General features: G+C 44.0%; 1 protein-coding gene across 1 annotated transcript in view; it reads right to left on the bottom strand.

Annotated features, from left to right (window-relative positions):
- LOC144691321 (NACHT, LRR and PYD domains-containing protein 3-like) overlaps window positions 1-20,213 on the bottom strand; it is a 43,582-nt gene extending 23,369 nt beyond the window's left edge. The window contains 5 exon segments of the mRNA XM_078559323.1: window positions 5,042-6,779; window positions 11,847-11,912; window positions 12,018-12,189; window positions 16,171-16,337; window positions 20,127-20,213. Of these exon segments, the coding sequence (XP_078415449.1) occupies window positions 5,042-6,779; window positions 11,847-11,912; window positions 12,018-12,123 (1,910 nt within the window). The 5' untranslated portion in view covers window positions 12,124-12,189; window positions 16,171-16,337; window positions 20,127-20,213.
- Between the last annotated feature and the right edge of the window lie 274 nt (window positions 20,214-20,487).

The following is a 20,487-nucleotide window of genomic DNA, read 5'->3' as shown; positions in this document are numbered from 1 at the left end:
GGGGCAGGAGGAAGCCACCTCATCATGCAGCAGGGGCTCCACTTTGTTCAGCGTCCTCTCCCTTCACCTCCTCTCTCATAGCCCGCTGTTCCCTCGATGAGCTGTGTCATCCCAGTGCCTCATTGTCCGCAAGGTCCACACCTCTCTGGAGAGCCATGTTATGGAGAATGCAGCAGATTTCCACACTGACAGATACACTTGCAAGAGGTTATTGGAGGTCACCACCCGACTGGTCCAGGCACTGGAATCACATCTTCAGAAGCCTGATGTCCTGTTCAATGGTTGTCCCACCATTGTGCCTTTTTCTGGGACTCCCACAGAGAGCTCAGTAACATCACTCCAAGGAATATCCGTTATCCTCTAGGACACAGACTTTGGAGGATGAAGTATCATGGCAGCTGCCAGGAAAGTGAGTGCACACATGGAGGAAGTTTTTGTTGTGGCCACAGACGAGCCATTGAGGGAGTGGAAGCCCTTCCTGTATGGATCTCCCTGACCAGTCACTGGGTGCCTTGATAGCTAATGTGTACAATCAGTGATACCCTGCCCCTGGAGGAATCTCTGTGTGCCTGCAAGGCCTCCCTGTTATTAAATGAATGCGCTGTCCAGCTCTGGCAAAAAGTGAATCCATGACTTGTGAGATGGCCTGGTGAGCAGCCACATGTGATATGTCTCTAAGGTCCACACCTGATACTTGGAAGGAGATAGAAGTGAAGGAATTCAATGCCACAATAACTTTTACCAGTGCTGTGAGGTATTCAGTATTGAGGGCACAGGTGTATGTGACCACTGCCTGAAGGGTCACAATATCCACCATCACTGGGCCTTGATAGCTCAGTCTTCAGGAACAGTTCCTGTATTGAATCTTTGGCCTCTGTTGCCTTCCCGCCCCTCTTTCCTCTCCCGTGCCCTTATGATGCCTGTGGTCCCGCCCTCCCTGTGGAGGGTGTTTCCCCTCATCCAACATCTGACAGCTGGAGCCTTCAATATGGGAAGGTGGCCTCTTAATTGTTCTTGGCAGCCTTTCTCACTCTTTTACCTCCGCACTGCTTGGAGTGCCAACCCCATTCAAATCCTGAGTTTCCACTCTCCCTGCCGCCTCCGCAGCAATAAGGCACCCCCTTGCTAAGTGCCTGCCCCACTGGCCTTCTTATTGGGTTGTGGCAGCCATGGCTGGCTCCCACTCTGTGCCCACTTTCCTTTAGATGAACAGATATACTGTCCACTCCTTTAGAACTTTAAATCTCAAACCTTATTATGTGCTGAACAAAGTTCTCAACTTTCTAAATTGAGATTCCTGTCCCAAACCGCCTACTCTTGGTGATTCATGATGAAACAAGCATCAGCATCTTGAAATTGACACACTGCCTGTCCCAGTATTCTTGGCACTTTCGACTCCTCCCACCGCTGCCTCTGTTTCCCTCCTTCGGGGAGCCCCGAAATGTAATTACATTGAATAAAAACTCAGATCAGATTCAATTGTTCTGCCCAATATCACAGGAAACATGGAAGCAACATCAGAAATCAATGCAGAGATTTTACTGTTACTGTAAATTAAATCTATTGGGGGTAATTTGATCTTTTGTCGATAGTGTATGATAGTGTATATTGATCACCCGCCCATACTACAGCTCACCGTATTCTCCTTTCAATTGACCGGGAAAGGAAACAGTGAGCAGTGTAAACTGGTGAACAATTCACCATCACCAATTTGACTACTGGTGAAAAGCACATTCACCCCTCTCAATGTTTATTAGACAGAGAATTGTCTGTGTGCAGCCTCTAAATGTCCCCCAGTTTGGCCTCAATCCCTGATGACCAGAATTACTCTCCTGAATCTCTGTGACTGGCCCGCCAAATTTAACGAAACTTGGCTCATTTCTGTTCTTCGTTAATTCTGGGCTTTTATGAGAATGGCCCAATTTTCCAAAAGTAAAGCAGTGATTCCATGTCCTTCATACCTCTGTGCATTACATTACTCTGTATAAAATCTCGGATGTGAATTATATTGTGAAACTCTGCTAACTGTTACTTTAAAGTCCATCCCCCAGGATGTTATACAAGGAAATGTTATTCTCTCCCCTTAACAAAGTTGAAATGTCCCTGTTCTCCTCGTTGACAGGGAAGGGGTGCCCCCACTTTATTTAGCATTAAACAGGCTCTACTGTATTGCAGGGGAGACTATTGCTATAGTTCAGAGACATTTCCGGGGGATTCCTAATCCCTCCGAATCCCCACATATGGGGCTGCATAATACACTGCTGTACGGAGGGGGAGGGGGAACTTAACCCGAAAGTGGGCGGGTCTCGGAACCCACCATTCAAATTTGGGGTATGATCCGTTAATTGATCCAATTGCGAACGGAGGGTGGGTTTCAGGCCAACAGGCGGCGAGCATCTGGCCAATCAGTATTGGAGGGCGGCATATCCAGCCTTTGAGGTCATTGCCCTTGACCAGAAACGAAGTCACAGTCAGTAATTTAATGGGCCCTCTGGAATGGGGCAGTGTCAGGAGACGGAACCAATGCTGGCATTGTCCACAGCTTTGAGGGTCACTGGGACTTCAGCTATTTCCAGGCTGTTAAACTGAGTGTTTATTTATGAGTTCTGCTGTCTCCAAACTTTTCCACTGAGCAGAGCTGGCATTCTTTTTGAACCGTTGCATGGAGGAGTTGTCTAGTTGCTGCATGTTTTCCTTCAGAGGAGTCTGCGCCATTGGAGCGAGGGAAGTGGCAGGGAAGTAGGGCAAAACCAGCCTCTCGATTTAATGAGGACTCACTCAGAGCCCTCCTACATGCAGTGTCCAACCAAAATGAGCAGCTGTGCCATCCGGTAGGAAGAGGAAGAAACCAAGCCAAACACGTGCTGCCTGGGAGCAGGAGCAGAACAGGTCAGCAATGTTGGGCTTGTCAGGAGAACCTAGCCTCAATGCCAGATGGGCCTCAATAACCTCATGAAGGTGGCCAGGGTGAGGAAGGCCTCAGTGTGTGCAATCCTGTGCCAGTGTACTACAGGGCACAGTCGCAAAGGCAGCAGGAAAGAGAGTTTGGGTGGGCCTCCAAGACAACATGATGAACAAAGGCTTCACTGCCAGTGACAATGTCTGAGTGTCTTTAAAGCTTTGGACCAGTTGGAGGGTGGGTGTTTGGCAGGATGTGAAGGTGAGAGATTTGCACAGTATCCAGGCTGTCATGCACTTTACTAATAGAGGGTCCAGCATGCTATTCAGTAATCTGAAATTGTTAACAAGTGGATGTTACACATTCAGGAGGTGCGAGCCCACAATGCCCATTTTATAGCCCTATATGATGGACAACAAATAAATACAACACTCAGCAGAACTTTAAGCAGACAAAAAAAAAAGATTCTAATTTATATGGGTTTGAAATGAAACCTGTGCTCCTTAAATTTAGCACTCCCGACAGTTACTCGTCACATCCTGCCAATCAGAAAAAAGACACAATTATGCATAGCCTCTGTTTTCTGAAATCCAGCCAAACTTCTATCCATGCTAATATGTTAATCCCTACACCATGGTCTTTATTTTATGCAATAAACTTTGATGCGGCACTTTTTCAAATGCCTCTGGAAATCCAAGCACAGTATGTCTACAGGCTTCCCTCTATCCACTGCACATGTCACTCCTTCAAAGAACTTCATTAAAATGGTTATAGATGATTGCCCTTTCACAAAACCATGTTTACTCTTCCGGATGAACTTGAGTTTCTCTAAGTGCTCAGCTATACCCCCTTAACAATAGATTCTAGCAGGTTCCCCAATTCAGACGTTCGGCTAACTGGCTTATAATTTCCTACTTTCTGTCTCACTGCCTTCTTGAATAGAGGGGTTATATTTGCTATTTTCCAACCTGATGATACCTTTCCAGAACTTCGCGCGCGAATATTGGAAAATTAACACCAGCGCATCCACTACCTCATTAGCCACCTCTTTTAAGACCCTAAGATGAAGCCCATCAGGACGTAGAGTCTTGTCAGCCTGCAGCTCCATCAGTTCATTCAGCATTGCTTCCTTAGTGATTCTAATTTCACCATGTTCCTCTCTCCCTTCCACGTCTTTATATCCACCTATTACTGGATGTTTCCAAAGTGTGCTAACTGCTTGCTGTAAAATATATCGGCTGGATTTTATACAACAAGGAAAGTTAATTCTGTCCACTTATAAAATTGACATGTCCCTGTTCCTCTAGTTGATATGGGAGGGGTGTTTCCCACGTTACTCCCCATTAAATAACCTCTACATTTAGTGCACATGCAGCATTTATTCTCTTCCAAGGGAATTTCCGGGAGTTCCCTGCTTGCAGCAGTTTCGCCGATATGGGGTGGATTATCAGAAAATCCTGTTATATACCAATTGACAGTTCTACCAGGGACTGTCCACGCTGTGTAAGAACCAGTCAATTGTACAGATTCCTGAAAATTCCTCACAGTTGTCCAGCGTGTGTCTGCCTTCTGGATATAAACGTGAAATGGGGGAAATCGAACTTCTGGATCAGCAGCAGGTTTCTTCATTAAATTAACAGTATTGGGATCAAATTGAAATAATTAGAATTCGAAAGGTCTTCTTACATAATTATCTAAATTTAAGGTATTTGACCCTCCCGCCAGAAACCATTTGATTAATTTTGATGATATATAGGACTTATTGTCCCTCGTGATCAGTACAGCTTACAGTTTATATGGGTTATAATAATTATTATTTAAGTTATTTTTATATCCACTGGTGTTTATTAACCTTGGACTATCTATTTTCTATTCCCTTTGTAAATAACTATCACTATATCTTATCAACAAGATCCCACACTTAAACTATTTAATTCACCATTAAGTATAACAACTATTTGTTCACAAAGGCAATATTCTTATTTTCTAATTCGGAATTTTACAATCATTTTATTTTGTAAAGATTTTTCTGACTCTGCCTCTTTTTTCTTGAACTGGAAGTTATTTATTTTTTCACTTCTAAAATAGTAAATTTTCCTTCAGTAATGAAAATACAAGCTACATGACGGAACAAGCAATTACCTCAACCTCTGACATTTGTAAAGAACGTATTCCAGCCGCTGGAATCCTTCACACTGAATGTAGCACTGGTTTAGATCGAGGTGTTTTATTGTATCACAGAGTCCAAGGATATGAGACAGGACGGCACAGTCAATCGGGGTCAGTCGCAATCCACTAAATGAAAGTGTTTCCGCAGATCCCACAGTGGCCTGAGCCAGTGCTTTATTCTGAGACTCAAACAGGTAGTGGAATGTGTTCAGGAGGTTCCTTTTACCAGCTTCAGTCGCTGTGTTTCCAATCCATCCTTCAACTTTCTCCTTCACCCAGTCAATCACTCGACAGGTTGTTTGATGAAGAAATGGACTCAGAAGCTCCGCCAGGGGCCGAGCTGACTGTGGGGAGGAGAGACCAGCAACAAAACGGATAAATATCTTAAATCTCCCATCTTTTTCACTGTCAGCTTCACTGAGGAGTTCCTTGATGTCCTTGGGATCTGGGGTCAGGAATTGTGCGAGTGCAGCTACAAACTCTTGGATGGTGAGGTGTGGGAACGTGTAAACCACACTCTGGAGATAATCATCTCTCTCCAAAAGTTCTATCAGGAACCCAGACAGGAACTGGGAAGGTTGCAGATTATACTTGATCAAATCTCCATTTCTAAACACAATCTTCTTCTCAGAGATTCCTGTGAAGGCCATCTCACCAAGCTGCAGGAACACATCACGGGGGCTTTGAATCTCGAGGCTGTGGTTTTTTAGAATGTTGTAAATATAGTAGGAATATAGTTGGGTAATGGTCTTGGGAACTTGGTGGTGTTTTCTGTCTCTTTGTGAAAAGAAGGGACCCAGTGACAGACCGAGGATCCAGCAGTAGGAAGGATTGTAGCACATAGTGTGCAGGACCTCGTTCTCCTCCCCATGTTTGTAAACAGCTGCTGCCACTGCCTGATCTTCAAAAAACTTGTTGAAATATTCCTTCTGTTCATTACCAACAAATCCCAGGATTTCAGCCCAGACACTGATCTCAGCCTTTTCCAATAAATGCAATGCAGTGGGGCGGCTGGTCACTAGCACTGAACATCCTGGGAGCAGCTTGTGCTGTATTAAACTGTACACAATGTTATACACTTCACACCAGCATTCAGGATCTGTGCACATGAACTGAGGTTCTGTATTTCTCCGATTGTCAGCACAATCAATCCTGTCCTTGAATTCATCCAAACCATCGAATATAAACACCAGTCCCTATGGGTTCTTCCAGAGCTCTCTGAGAACATTTCCAAAGTAAGGATAGAAAAACAGTATCAGATTCCTGAGGTTTATTCTGCAGTTAATGGTGTTCAAATCCCGGAATTTAAAACTGAAAACAAATTGAAAGTGTGGGTATATTTTCCCAGTGGCCCAGTCATAAGTAATCTTTTGTACCATTGTTGTTTTTCCGATCCCTGGGACTCCACTCACTGCTGCTGAACTCCCAGTTTCAGATTTTCTCAGGGAAAAACTGCTCTGGAACAATTGATCAGTTCGGATTTTTTCCAGTTCTCTCCGGAGATGTTTCTTTCTCCACTCTTCATGGTTCCGGCCTCTTGCCAACAGTTCATGTTCCACAAGTTTCCGATCTCGAACTTTAGAAATGAGCGTTAGCTCAGTGTATCGATCAATCAGCTGTAAAATCTTAACCTTCTCCTTTATTAGGATAGTGTTCACTCTCAGTATTTCAGTTTGAACCCGGAGGATCTCCTTGTGTTTCTGTTGAACACCTTCAATTAGAGTAGACAGAAAATGTTAGTTGTAGTAACATAAAGGGCTTCTCAATATGATCTTGTTGAATAGATAGATTCATTTTGCGTTTTCAATCAAAGTTTGTGCAGTAATTAAAGCTCAATTATTGGAAATCTCGCTTGAAAGTGAGCAATGACCAAGAAAAAATTAAAGTCACTTGGTTCTAATATTTACTGAACATGGAGATTTTATAAAGGTGATATTTTCTCTCTGATGGTTAACACTTTCTGACCGGCCTTTACTCTGGACAACTCGCTATAAATCCACAAAGGCCCTAGTTATATGGTGGTAGATGTTCTTGGCCAGTCAGTTTATGAAATCCTCAGCGAAGGCAAACTTCTGCACGAATACTAAATAGGACATTGGATAGGAGTGGGAGAGGGAGTGACTGTAATTGTTCAGGAGTCCCACTGTTACTGTAACCTGCCTTCACCAAGTTATCTTTGATGTCACTGTGCACTTGGAGAGCAAGAGTCCTTCTGGTATTCTATCAGGCTGTGGGCAGGTTATCTGAGATATTAGGGCCGATTGGCTCAGTTGGCTGGGCGGCCAATGTGGATCAGGTTGGTGCCAACAGCATGGGGTTCAATTAAATTCCGGCTGGGGTGGATTTTGGACCTGCCTCCTTTCCCTACCGTGGTTTAGCTGTGAGTCGGGCAGAGAACTTAATAAGAATAATCCTTTTCCTGTTGTCCTGCGTTTCAGAAATCGCTAACACTTTTTCAGGAGTTTTATACATGCCTACATTGAATGTGTTTTTACAAGAGTCCTGTCATCTTACTGATCAGAACTTGAAATAGAACAACTACCTACTTCACTCTATGTAACATTAGAGCAGTAACATTCACAGTTCATTTGAACTGTTTACAAATAATTAATTATGCTTCTAGTTTCCCACAATGTAGTTTTGGGAAAATAAAAATATATTTATTTTAATTATTATATTGGGTTCAAACACAACCCGTGAATTGTAGGATTATTCTATGAGTAGAATAGTGAGCTCTCTTTCACCGCCATGAGGAAATGGGTCAGTTTATTCCCAGTCAACGTGAATATTCCCTTTTCCTCACATTTCTCCAAATTAATGTTCTGTTGTGTGAATATCTGTAGATATTCTCATTTCACATCAAAGACTTTCTGACCTCATTCTGTTCCGTGAAATAATAAAAATGTAATGTTTCAAATTTATTTAACATTATCCGGACAATTTAAAAAGGGACAAATGGTGGAAGGGATAATAAGGAATGTTCTTTATGATCACTGGGAAAGGGAAGAGGCCATTAGAAATTCACAACACAACTTCAAAACAATTAGCTTGTGTCCAACAAATTTGGTGGAGTTTATTGAGGAAGTCACTAGGATAGGGCATGAGAGAAATCTGTTGGACATTGTCACTCAAGACTTTCAGAAAGCCTTCGATAAGCATCCTCACACTAGGTTACTTCATTTGATGGAGTGTGAGTTGAAATATGAAACTCTGGATTAGGAAATCTCTTCAATCCCGAACCTAAAATTTAATTGGAAGATATGTGACAAGTGATATCTCCTGAGGGTTGGTCCTACACCCATGACTTTTGACAATATGTAGTCATGAGCTGGACAAGGGTGAAAAATGAATCAGGAGCACAAGAGAGTAGAGGGCGATCAAATCCAATTAAACATTTAGATCTGCTACAACTGCAGGCACACATTGGCAAACAATGTTCCATTCAGATAACTGTACCTCATACATATTGATTGGGCCAGTATTGAATCCAAGCATCATTTGCAGGGAACAATACTGAGACAGGATGAGAGATAAAAAAAGATCTTGGTGCTACTGTGTACAGATCACTGAAGGTTCATGATCAGTGCAGAAAAACTGTAGCTAAAGCTAACAAAGTATTGAGATTATATTAATGGAACCAATAAGTTTAAAACAAAAGCTATCACATTGCCTGTACAGGCTCCTGGTCGGACCACATCTTAATCGTGTGGGGGGTTTTGGTTATCCCTAAATTTTGGATAATAGACTGTCATTGGAAAAGTACCAAAGGAGAGCTGGAAGAATGAATCCCAGCTTGGGAAAGCTCAGCAACTCAGACAGGCTCAAGGATTTTAATTTGTTTAATTTCGAGCAGCAAAGATTTTTGCTAATTTACAGAGGCCTAGTAAATGCATGAATGCCTGGACAGAGTCCCTATTGATAGATTATACTAGTTTATCAAATTGTGGAGGATTGGATTAAACTATGTAAGTGTAGGAATGGCCAGCATATTCAGTGTTTCTTTTCTCTGCCAGGAGAACTGTGAGCATTTGGAATGAGTTTCCAGTTGCTATGGTCGGTGCTGCCTCTGAAGAAGGATCTGGTCCAGTTCATGACTTGGACAGATATCGCATCATGTAGAGAGTAACTGGTTTATAGGTAACAACTGGACAACGTAATTTCCTGAATTGGATTCGATCAACTGAGGAGGTCAGAGAAGAGTACGAGGGTACAATTTCCCACACTGGCTCTGGGCTTTTCTATTTTTGCTTCCACCAGGAGATTTCCTGATCCTTGGGGGTGACAGGGGTGGGGGAGTGGGAGGCAGCAGCGGGAATAACTATTTAGCCATCATTGTTGAGTCGTTGTAGTGTGAAATTAGCTTGATGGACCTTCTGCGATCTTCCTGCTCAGCATTTGATTTGTTAATGATGGGAATGATTTATTGGGTGCAGAGAACCCGTAACATCTGGCTCAAGGCCCAGCTCTTCACTGTGAGCCCAGAGAATCTGTGCACACACAGGTTTGCATTATGATACACAGCATAGTGGGATTCTGGCAGGTGTGTATAAAATTTCAGAATAGCAAACAGCAGCTGGAATAAGTCAAAAAATGCAATGCCTGCATATTTACAGAATACAACATAAATCATTTCTTATTAATTGTAAATTGAATATGTACATAGTTGAGGATCAATGGCAAATCCTTATAATGTTCAATCTCCTGTTTCCCAGCACTTGATTTTCAGATTTTCAGAATCTGAGAATCTCTTAAACAAAAGTTCCAATCATTCGAATTCTCAGAAAGGAGGCGATGGTATTGTCGCTGAACTACTAACCCAGAGACCCAGAGTACTGCTCTGAGAGCCTTGGTTTGAATCCCACCATGGTGGATGGTAGAATTAGAATTCAATACAAATCTGGAATTAAAAGCCTAATGATGATGACCATGAAACCATTGTCGGTTTTGTGAAAACCCAACTGGTTCAACCCATCTGCCGTCCTTTTCTGGTCTGGCCTACATGCAACTTCAGACCCAAAGCAATTAGCTCTTTGCAGTGAGCTCTGAAATAGCCTCGCACGCAGTTGTAACACAAAAAAGGAATGAAACCAGACGCAGCACCCGATATCGACCGAGGAAACAACAACGACAATTGCAGCCCTGTCGACCCTGCAAATTAATCCATATTAACATCTCCCAAAATTGTGGGGGGGCTGTCTCACAGGCTAGTCAATCCTCATGGAGATAATGTCCATATTATAAGATATATCCATCCTTATCCTTGGGACTGGGATAATACTGGTGTCTGGTCAGCAGAGGTGGTGCACAGTGGTATTTAACTTAGGTGTCCTCAACATCGACTCCAGACCACAAAAATTATCATGGCATCAGGTCAAACGTGGGAAAGGAAACCTCCTGCTGATTACCACGTACCGCTCTCCCTCAGCTGATTCAGTTCTCCTCTATGTTGAACCAAGGGAGCACTGAGGGTGTCAACGGCACAGTACTCTGGGTGGGGGACTTCAATGTCCATCACCAAGAGTGGCTCGGTAGCACCACTACTGACCGAGCTGGCCGAGTCCTAAATGACATAGCTGCTAGACTGGGTCTGCAGCAGGTGGTGAGGGAACCAACAAGAGGGGAAAAACATACTTGACCTCATCCTCACCAACCTGCCTGCCACTGATGCTTCTGTCCATGAGAGTGTCGGTAGGAGTGATCGCTGCACAGTCATTATGCAGACGAAGTCCCGCCTTCACATTGAGGATATCCTTCATTGTGTTGCGTGGCAGTACCACCGTGCTAAATGGGATAGATTTCGATAAGATTCAAACAACTTAAGACTGGGCATCGATGTGGGCCATCAGCTTCAGCAGAATTGTATTAAAACACAATTTGTACCCTCATGGCCCGGCGTATCCTCCACTCTACAAATACCATCAAGCCACGAGTTCAATGAAGAGTGCAGGAAGGCATGGCTAACAAGTAGCAAGTAACATTCATGCCACACAAGTGTCAGAAAATGACCATCTCCAACTAGAGGGAATCCAACCATGTTTAATGGTGTTACCATCATTGAATCCCCTACTACCAACATCGCGAGGGTTACCATTGGCCAGGACATGAACTGGAATAGCCACATAAATACTGAGGCAACAAGAGCAGGTCAGAAGCTAAGAATCGTACAATAAGTAACTCACCTCATTGACTCCTCAAAACTGTCCACCATCTACAAGGCACAAGTCAGGAATGTGATCGAATACTCCCCACTTGCCTGTGTGAGTGCAGCGCCCAAAACACTCAAGAAGCTGGACACCATCCAGGAAAAAGCACTCCGCTTGATTGGCACCACATCCACAAACATTCACGCCCTCCACCACTGATGCACATATGCAGTAGTGTGTACCATCTACAAGGTGCGCTGCAGGAATTTGCCAAGTCTGCTTTGACAGCATCTTCCAAACCCACGACCACTACCACCTATGAGGACCAGGGCAGCAGATAGATGGGAACACCACCACCTGTATGTTGCCCTCCAAGTCACTCAGCATCCTTACTTGGGAATATATTGACGTTCCCTCACTGTCGCTGGGTCAAAATCCTGGAAATCCCTTCCTAACAGCACTGTGGGCGCACCTACACCACATGGACTGCAGTGGCTCAAGAAGGCAGGTCACCACCACCATCTCAAGGGCCACTAGGGATGAAAAATAAATACTGGTCCTGCAAGCGAAGCCCACATCCCACGAATGAATAAAATAAAATTGAAATGGTTTTAAATGTCCATTTCATCTCTTACCTTTCAGGTGAATGGGTACTTCAGATAAGCCTCTTCCAATGTTCATGTAATCAAATGGATCAGAACCTGTTTCAAGCAATTAATTGTCATGAAATCAGATCTGTGTAATGTTATAGCAAAATCTGCAATGTTTGAATCTGAAATTGAATTCACTGTTTGATTTTACCGTACCAAGTTCCTGTATTTCTTTTATTATTTTATCCAACTTTGGGACCCCATGATGCACTTTCACAAAGGATACCCACATCACCCTTCGGGCCCGAGAGCCTTTCTCCATCACCAGACTTAGGAGAAGCTTGGAACTGTCCGCCCGGTTTCCCTTATCCGTGAGCTCGGTGACTTTCTGCACAGTTTAAGAATATATATATTGAGGATCAGAGTGAAAGATAAACACCGAGAATGGGAAGGAAAGGATCTGCTCAGTGATGGCGTTTCCAATTGTTTTGAGCACAATAAACAGTCACTGGGCTGAGAACTGATGGATAATGAACATTCACTAAAAATCATCTTCAGCTCATTTCAGTCATTAACAGCAAATAAATGTGAATAAACTAAGCAAGAAGTCTGAAAGACATTTTGGGGGGAGTGAGGAATCATTGACAATCTGCAGTATTTTAATGTGATCAGTTTGTAGAGTTTTCTTTGTCAAATTATTGATTGACAATATGGTCCACTTTTTTCCTCACACTGGCTTCTTACGGTTACAGTTTCTCATTTACTCAGCAAGAAAATAGCAGCAAATCAGATCTCTGGTGGAATGGAACGGACGATTTTGGTCATTAAGTTCTTTTAACAGAAGAATCGGAATCTTAAAATGAAAACTGGCAGAGAAATCAGCATTGACTGAACCAAACCAGTGCTGTTGATTTATCTGTCAGGAGAATCGACCAATAATAATGGTAGAAAATCCAATCAATCCGATCAATTTCCTCCTCAGTAACTGTAAGTTCAGAAGATTGATATCATTGCAAATTTGGTACGAGTATGAAAACTTGGTTAGGAGTGAGAAGTGGATAGGTTTTGAGAGTGAGTGGGATCCAAGATAACTGAACGCTGTTACCAGTGGTGGTGTGAAGGAGAAGGTGCTCATAAGTCCAGAGTCATAGCAATGAGAGAATTCCAATGGGATGTTTCAGGACTCGAGCAGCTTACAAGGAACGAAAGGGTCAAGGCCATTGAGTGATTTAAACAGAAAAATGGGAATTCTAAATTGAAGGCATCTGAGTACTGGGAGATATTATAGGTTTGTGAGCACACAAGTGATATCTGGGACCTGGAGTGGTACAGGGTAAAGGCAGCAGAATCCATGAAGCTTAACAGTCCAGAGGTTGCAAGGCCTCCACCAACCTCCCAGGCTGTGCATTCCAGAATACCTCCACCCTTTGGAAAAAAAAGTGTTTCCTTACATCCCCCACTAAACCTCCTCCCCCTGACCTTGAACTTGTGTCCGCTCGTGACTGCCCCTTCAACTCAGGGGAACAGCTGCTCACTATCCAATCTGACCATGCCCCTCATAATCTTTTACACCTCAATCAGATCACCCCTCAGTCTTCCATGCTCCAACGGAAAGTACCCAATTCTATCCAACATTTCTTCATAACATAAATGTTTATTACCAGACAGCATCCTGGTGAATCTCCTCTGCACCCCCACCCCCCTCCCCCCAGCCCCCCCCAGTGCACACTGTACTCCAGCTGTGGCCTCACCAAGGTTCTATACAACTCCAACATGACCTCCCTACTTTTGTAATCCATGACTCGATTGATAAAGGCAAGTGTCCCATATGCCTTTATCACGACCCCACTAACATGGCCCTCCACCTTCAGAGATCTATGGACACACACGCCGGGGTCGCTTTGTTCCTCAGAACTTCCTAGTGCCGTGCCATTCATGGAATCCTTACTTGTCAAATTAATCCTTCCAAAGTGTATCACCTCACACTTTTCAGGGTTAAATCCCATCTGCCTCTTATCTGCCCATTTGACCATCCCGTATACATCTTCCTTTAGCCCAAGACATTCAACCTCACTTTTAACCACCCAGCCAATCTTTGTGTCATAAGCATGCCTACTAATCCTACCCCCTACAAAGTCATCTATATCGTTTATATAAATGACGAATAATAGGGGACCCAGTACAGATCCCTGTGTATGTCACTGGACACTGGCTTCCAGTCACTAAAGTATCATTCTGTCAGCACCCTCTGTCTCCGATATCTAAGCCAATTTTGAATCCACCTCGTCAAATTAACCTGTCTCCCATGTGGATTTCCCTTCTTTATAAGTCTCCCATCTGGGACCTTGTCAAAAGCTGTACTGAAAGCCGCATAAACCAAATCGACTGCACTACCCTCATCTACAAACCTGGTCACCTCCACAAAAAAATAAATTAAATTTGTTAGGCATGACCTCCCTCTGACAAAGCTATGCTGATTATCCCTGATCAAACCTTGCCTCTCCAAGTGGAGATGGATTCTGTCCTTCAGAATTTTCCCCAGTAGTTTCCCTACCACTGACGTGAGGCTCACTGGCCTGTGGTTCATTGGCTTCTCCCTTAAAACCCTTCTTAAAAAGCAGAAACACATTCGCTGTTCTGCAGTTCTTTGGCACTTTCCCGGTGGCCAGAGAGGAATTAAACATTTGGGTCTGAGCCCCTATGATCTCCCCCCTTGCCTCCCTCAGCAGTCTGGCACACAAATCATCCGTACCTGGATATGTGTCCACTTTCAAGCCTGCCAACACCTCCAATACCTTGTCACTCCCTATATAGAACCTCGCAGTCTTTCTCCCCGTGTTCGATACCTTCATCCTCATTCTCTTCGGTGAATACAGATGTGAAGTATATATGTTATGGTGATGTGTTGTAGCCTCACCAGGTTGGCATCTCATGTTTATATACCCCTGATGCTGATCCTGCAACGCTCTCCTACACGTTAATTGAACCAGGGTTGAGCACCTGGTTTGATTCAAATGGTGGAGTGATGGATATGCCTTACCACAATTCTGCAGCTGATGGTCCACAGCGCTTTGTGGATAATGAATTTAGAGACAGTAGATCTATTGTGTATCCAACACATTTAGCATGGTGATACTATTGCACAACACAATGAGAGGTGCCTTCAGTTTGAAGACGGTACTTCATTTCCTACGAGGACTGCGGTGGTGACTCCTATAGTGTCAGAGACAAATGCATCTGCAAGAAGTGGATGGGTGAGGACAAATAGGGTTTCACCTCCTGTTGGTTCTCTGGCCAACTGCTGCAAGCCCAGTCTGGCAGATATGTCCTTCAAGACTCAGAAAGCACTGTCATTAGAGGTGCTACCGAGCCATTCTTGATGGGAGAAATTATGTCTCCACCTACAGTGAATTCTCTGCCCTTGCTTTTTCTAATTAACCTGGAGGAGTCCACATTCACCAACTGAAGGAGGGAAATAATCAGCAGGTGGTTCTGTTGACTATCTTTGGCCTCATGCCAAGAGATTTCCTGTGGTTCTGAGGCTATATTGAGGACTCTCCCTGGTTACTGTATACCCCTAGGCTGCCATCTCCGGTGGATACATCTAGCGGGAATGGGCAAACTCAGGAATAGTAACAGAAGAGTCTGGGATGTCGTTTGATGGTCATATTGAAGGATTATTTTGATGTCAGGCTGTTGTTTTATTAGTCACATTTGTTGCAAGTCCTTCAATGTTAGTGAGGACTTTGCATGGTCGACTGAGCAGTGACTGAATCCAATGCTGGGTGCTCTTATTACACCTTTTTATAGCTGTGTTGCATCTTGATCTAGACCATTCCAGAGGGCAGTGAAGAGGTGAAGAGTCAACCATGTTGCTGGGTGTCTAGAGCCATATACATGTCAGGATGAGTAAGAACGGCAGGTTTCCTTCCTTAAAGGACATGAGCCACCCATATGGCTTTTGACGACAATTCAATATTATCTAATTACCTGAGATCAATGTCACAAACTGCCACAGTGAGATCTAAGTTCAGGTCTCTGGAGCATAAGTCCAGGCTACTAGTTTGTTAATTCAGTAACACAACCACAATGCTGCTGTACCTGCATGTGGCAAGTGATGTACGCTTGGATGGTTCAGGTCACTTTGGATCGACGGTTCACAAAGCTCTCTACCTCTGAGGCTTTCCTCACCTCATGCTTGGTTCTGGTTTCCACTAATGATTGGAGGTTGATTAATCACCATTATCAGCATTTGACTGCCCGTGTTTTAGAAAGTGATCTAGACGGATCTTAGTCTTCTATCATCCTTACATTCTGCAAGTTCTGTAACATTTAAATATTCCAAACTCATTGAAACCCTCCCACTTACCCGATGTTCTTGTCCATTGAAAATCTGCTCGTATGTTAACAATGAGCTGACTCCATCCACCCCTTCTTCAATCGCCTGTTCTAGTCTGTCTCAGTAAAATTTTGTGAATTGGAACAGTTGGAAATCATCCCACTTTGTCAAGAATTCAGTGGTTCTAGGGTTTGGATCTGTGAACACGAAATGGAGAAACAAGAAACATAATTGAATTTCTAGCCACGTTGTTCTACTTCCTTTAAAGGAAGCAACTGAATCCTCCTGTGAGCCACATTGTCAAAGTGTGAAAATACAGAAACATTAAGTGATAGCATAGCAGACTTGTGACCTAATTCCTAACCTTGCCCCAAATCCCTTCATAACCATGGTTAACAAGAAACTATCAATCTCAAATTTGAAACCAGCAATTTTCTTTATTGTTTGTTGGATGTGGGAGTCGTTGGCAGGGCCAGCATTTGTTGTCTATCCCAAATTTCCCCAGAACAGGTGGTGGTGAGACACCTTCTTGAGCCAATGCAATATATCTGGTGCATGTATGCTCACAGCCCTTCTGGAAAGGGAGTCCCAGTATTTTGACCCAGTGACAGCAAAGGAACAGTGATTTTCTTCAAGGTCAGGATAGTGTGTAGCCTGGAGAGGAACTTGCTGGTTATGGTATCCCCATGCATTTGTTGCCCTTTTTCTTCTTGGTGACAAATATCATGGATTTGGAAGGTGCAGTCAAATGAGCCTTGGTGTGTTGCTGCGGTTAATCTTGTAGACACTACACACTGCTGCCACTGTGCATAAGTGGTTGAAGGAGCGGAAGATTTCACATTGAGGATACCCTCTATCATCGTGCTAATTGGGATAGATTTTAAACAAATCTAGCAACTCAAGACAGGGCAACCATGAGGTGCTGTGAGCGAAATCAGCAGCAGAACTGTACTCAACCACAATCTATAACCTCATGGCCTGGTATTCCCAACGCTCTACCATTACCACCAAGCCAGGGAATTAACCTTGGATCAATGATAAGTGCAGGAGGGCATCGCTGGATCAGCACCTGGCATACCTAAAAATGAGGTGTCAACCTGGTGACGCTATAACACAGAACTACTTGTGTGCCAAACAGCATAAGCATCAAGTAACAGACAGAGCCAAGTAATTCCGCAACCACTGGATCACATCTAAGCTCTATAATCCTGCCATGTCCAATCATGAATGATGGCGGACAATTAAGCTACTCACTGGAGGGGGAGGCTCCACAAATATCCCCATCCTCAATGATGGGAGAGTCCAGTACATCAATGCAAAAGATAAGGTTGAAGCATTTGCTACAATTTTCAGCCAAAAATGCCGAGTGGATGATCCATCTCGGCCTCCTCCAGATGCCCCCAGCATCACAGATGCCAGTCTTCAGCCAATTCAATTCACTCCACGTCATATCAAGAAACAACGGAAGGCAGTAGATACTGCAAAGGCTATGGGCCCTGACAATATTCCAGCAATAGTACTGAAGGCTTGTGCCCCAGAGCTTGCCGTGACACTAGCCAAGCTGTTTCAGTGCAGCTACAATACTGGCATCTACCAGACAGTGTGAAAAATTGCCCAGGTATGTCCTGTACTCAGAAAGCAGGACAAATCCAACCCGGCCAATTTCCCATCAGCCTACTCTCGACCATCAGTAAAGTGAAGGAAGTGGTCATCAACAGTGCTTTCAAGCGGCAATTCCTCAGCAATAACCTGCTCACTGACACTCATTTGGATTCCGCCAGGGTCACTCAGCTACTTACCTCATTACAGCCTTGTTTCAAACATGGACAAAAGAGCTGAGCTCCAGAGGTGGGATGAAAGTGACTGCCCTTGACATCAATGCAGCATTTGACTGAGGATGGCATTAGGGAGCCTTAGCAAAACTGTAGTCGATGGGAATCAGTGGGAAAACTCTCCAGTGGTTGGAATCAGAACAAGCACAAATGTAGATGGTTGTGGTTGTTGGAGGTCAATCATCTCAGTTCCAGGACATCACTGCAGGAGTTCCTCAGGGTAGTGTGCTAGGTCCAACCATCTCCAGCTGCTTCAGCAATGACCTTCATTCCATCATAAGGTCTGAGGTGGCGGTGTTCACTGATGATTGCGCAATGTTCAGCATCATTCACAGCTTCTCAGACATTGAAACAGTCCATGTCCACATGCAGCAAGACCTGGGTGATATCCAGGCTTGGGCTGACAAGTGGCAAGCAACATTTGTGCCACACAAGGACCAGGCAATGACCATCTCCAGCAAGAGATGATCTAACCATCGCCCCTTGACATTCAATGCCATTACCATTGCCGAATTATCTACCATCAACATCCTGGGGATACCATTGACCAGAAAGTGAACTGAACTAGCTACATAAATACAGTGGCTAGAAGAGCAGGTCAGAGGATAGGAACGCTGCAGTGAGTAACTCAGGTGCTGACTCCCCAAAGACTGTCCACCATCTACAAGACGCAGGTCAGCAGTGTGATAGAATACTCTCCACTTGCCTGGATGATTGCAGCTCCATGAATACTTATGAAGCTTGACAGCATCCAGAACAAAGCAATCCGGTTGATTGGCACCCCATCCACAAACAATCACTCCCTCCACCACCGACACACAGTGGCAACAGTGTGTACAATCTACAAGATGCACTGCAGGAACTCACCAAGGCTCCTTAGACGGCACCTTCCCTCCCACGGCCGCTACCATTTGGGACGGCAAGGGCAGAAATAGGTGGGAACACCACCACGTGGATGTTCTCCTCCAAGCCACTCAACATCTTGGCTTGGAAGTATATCTCTATTTCTTCACTGTCGCTGGAACTCCCTCCCTAACAGCACTGTGGATATACCTGCGCAATATGGAATGCAGCAGGTCAAGGCGGCAGCACACCGCCATCATCTCAAGGGCAATTTAGAACTCAGGATGGGCAATAAATGCTGGCCCATCCAGTGAAGCCCACAACCCATGAATTAAGGTTTTTTAAATGTTTTGAGTGGTGGACGGGATGCTGATCAAGTGGGTTCTTTGTTCTGGATGGTGTAGATTTTCTTGAGTGTTGTTGGATCTGCAGACATCTAGGCAAGGGGAGAATATTCCACTGCACTCCTAAGTTGCGCTTTGCAGATGGTGGGCAGACTTTGAGAAGGCAGGAGTGAGTTACTTTCCTCATAATTCCCAGCTTCTGACATGCTCTTGTAGCTACAGTATTTATATGGCTAATCCCGTTCAGTTACTGGTCAATGGTAACCCCAGGATGTTGATAGCGGGCGATGCAATGATGGTGATGCCATTAAATGTCCAGTTGAGATGGTTATATTCTATATTGTTGGATATCATCTTTGCTTGGCACTTGTATGATATGAAAGCTACTTGCCATTTTATGATCAGGTAGCTCTTGGTAGTGGGGCATCAATTCTGATAGCAGGTTAAGTCTTGTTCTGAGCCAATTAATGGCCCTATGGCTGTTAATTTGGCTCGGACACTCCCAGTCACATGGAGCTTGGTGCAGCTTAATTTTAATCCAGGGATTTGGTGCGGGTCACTGCCTTGGTGTGGAATTCCCCCCATGGCTCTATGACTATGGAGTATATTAAAAAAACATTGCAGCCAGACCTTCCAGGAGTGAAATTATAATAAAAACTTCAATACACAGGAACCTTCTTCTTTAAGCAGCCAACTGATTCTAGATCTGAGGTGAGGTGACTGCCCCTGCCATCATGGTAGCATTTGACCAGGCATGGCACCAATGTCAGTTATCTATTCAACAGGTCCAGTACTCAGGGGCTCCCTCAACCTATGACTGTGATGTTCCTACAGAGGGTCACTCATTTAACTCCTTCTACTCGGCCCCTGTCCTGTTCCCTCTTCCTGTCTGACCTGCAGGTATTGCACAAGATATGGTCAATCTATTAGCATAGAAATTTTATTCTGAAGTATTTTGTGAACCTACCTGTGGCCATTCTTATTTCTGTTTTCGTTGTTCGATATTCTGTCTTGTTCGAACCTTCAGATATGGTGATGACTGATGTTCCCAGATTAGGATATACTGTCAAAAATATTACAGTAATACAAGGATTAGATGGATATATTAAAATCAGAAGAACACTGACAGCTTCCAACAGTGAAGCGATGCACATAATCTATTTGCAGGATATCTTTGGGGATTTTACAATCTCACAAATGCCACGGTGATACAGATGGTAGATTCTTTGTCTGCTCGACAATGTATGAGGTGCTCTCCCATTTAATCCTCAAAAAATCCACACTTGACCCCTTTGTCCTTGCAAAAGACTGCACTCCAGTCTCCTTTT

The sequence above is a fragment of the Cetorhinus maximus genome, chromosome 16 (genome assembly GCF_964194155.1).
Source record: "Cetorhinus maximus chromosome 16, sCetMax3.hap1.1, whole genome shotgun sequence".
Classification (NCBI taxonomy): Eukaryota; Metazoa; Chordata; class Chondrichthyes; order Lamniformes; family Cetorhinidae; genus Cetorhinus; species Cetorhinus maximus.
This window is presented reverse-complemented; position numbering and strand designations above follow the sequence as displayed.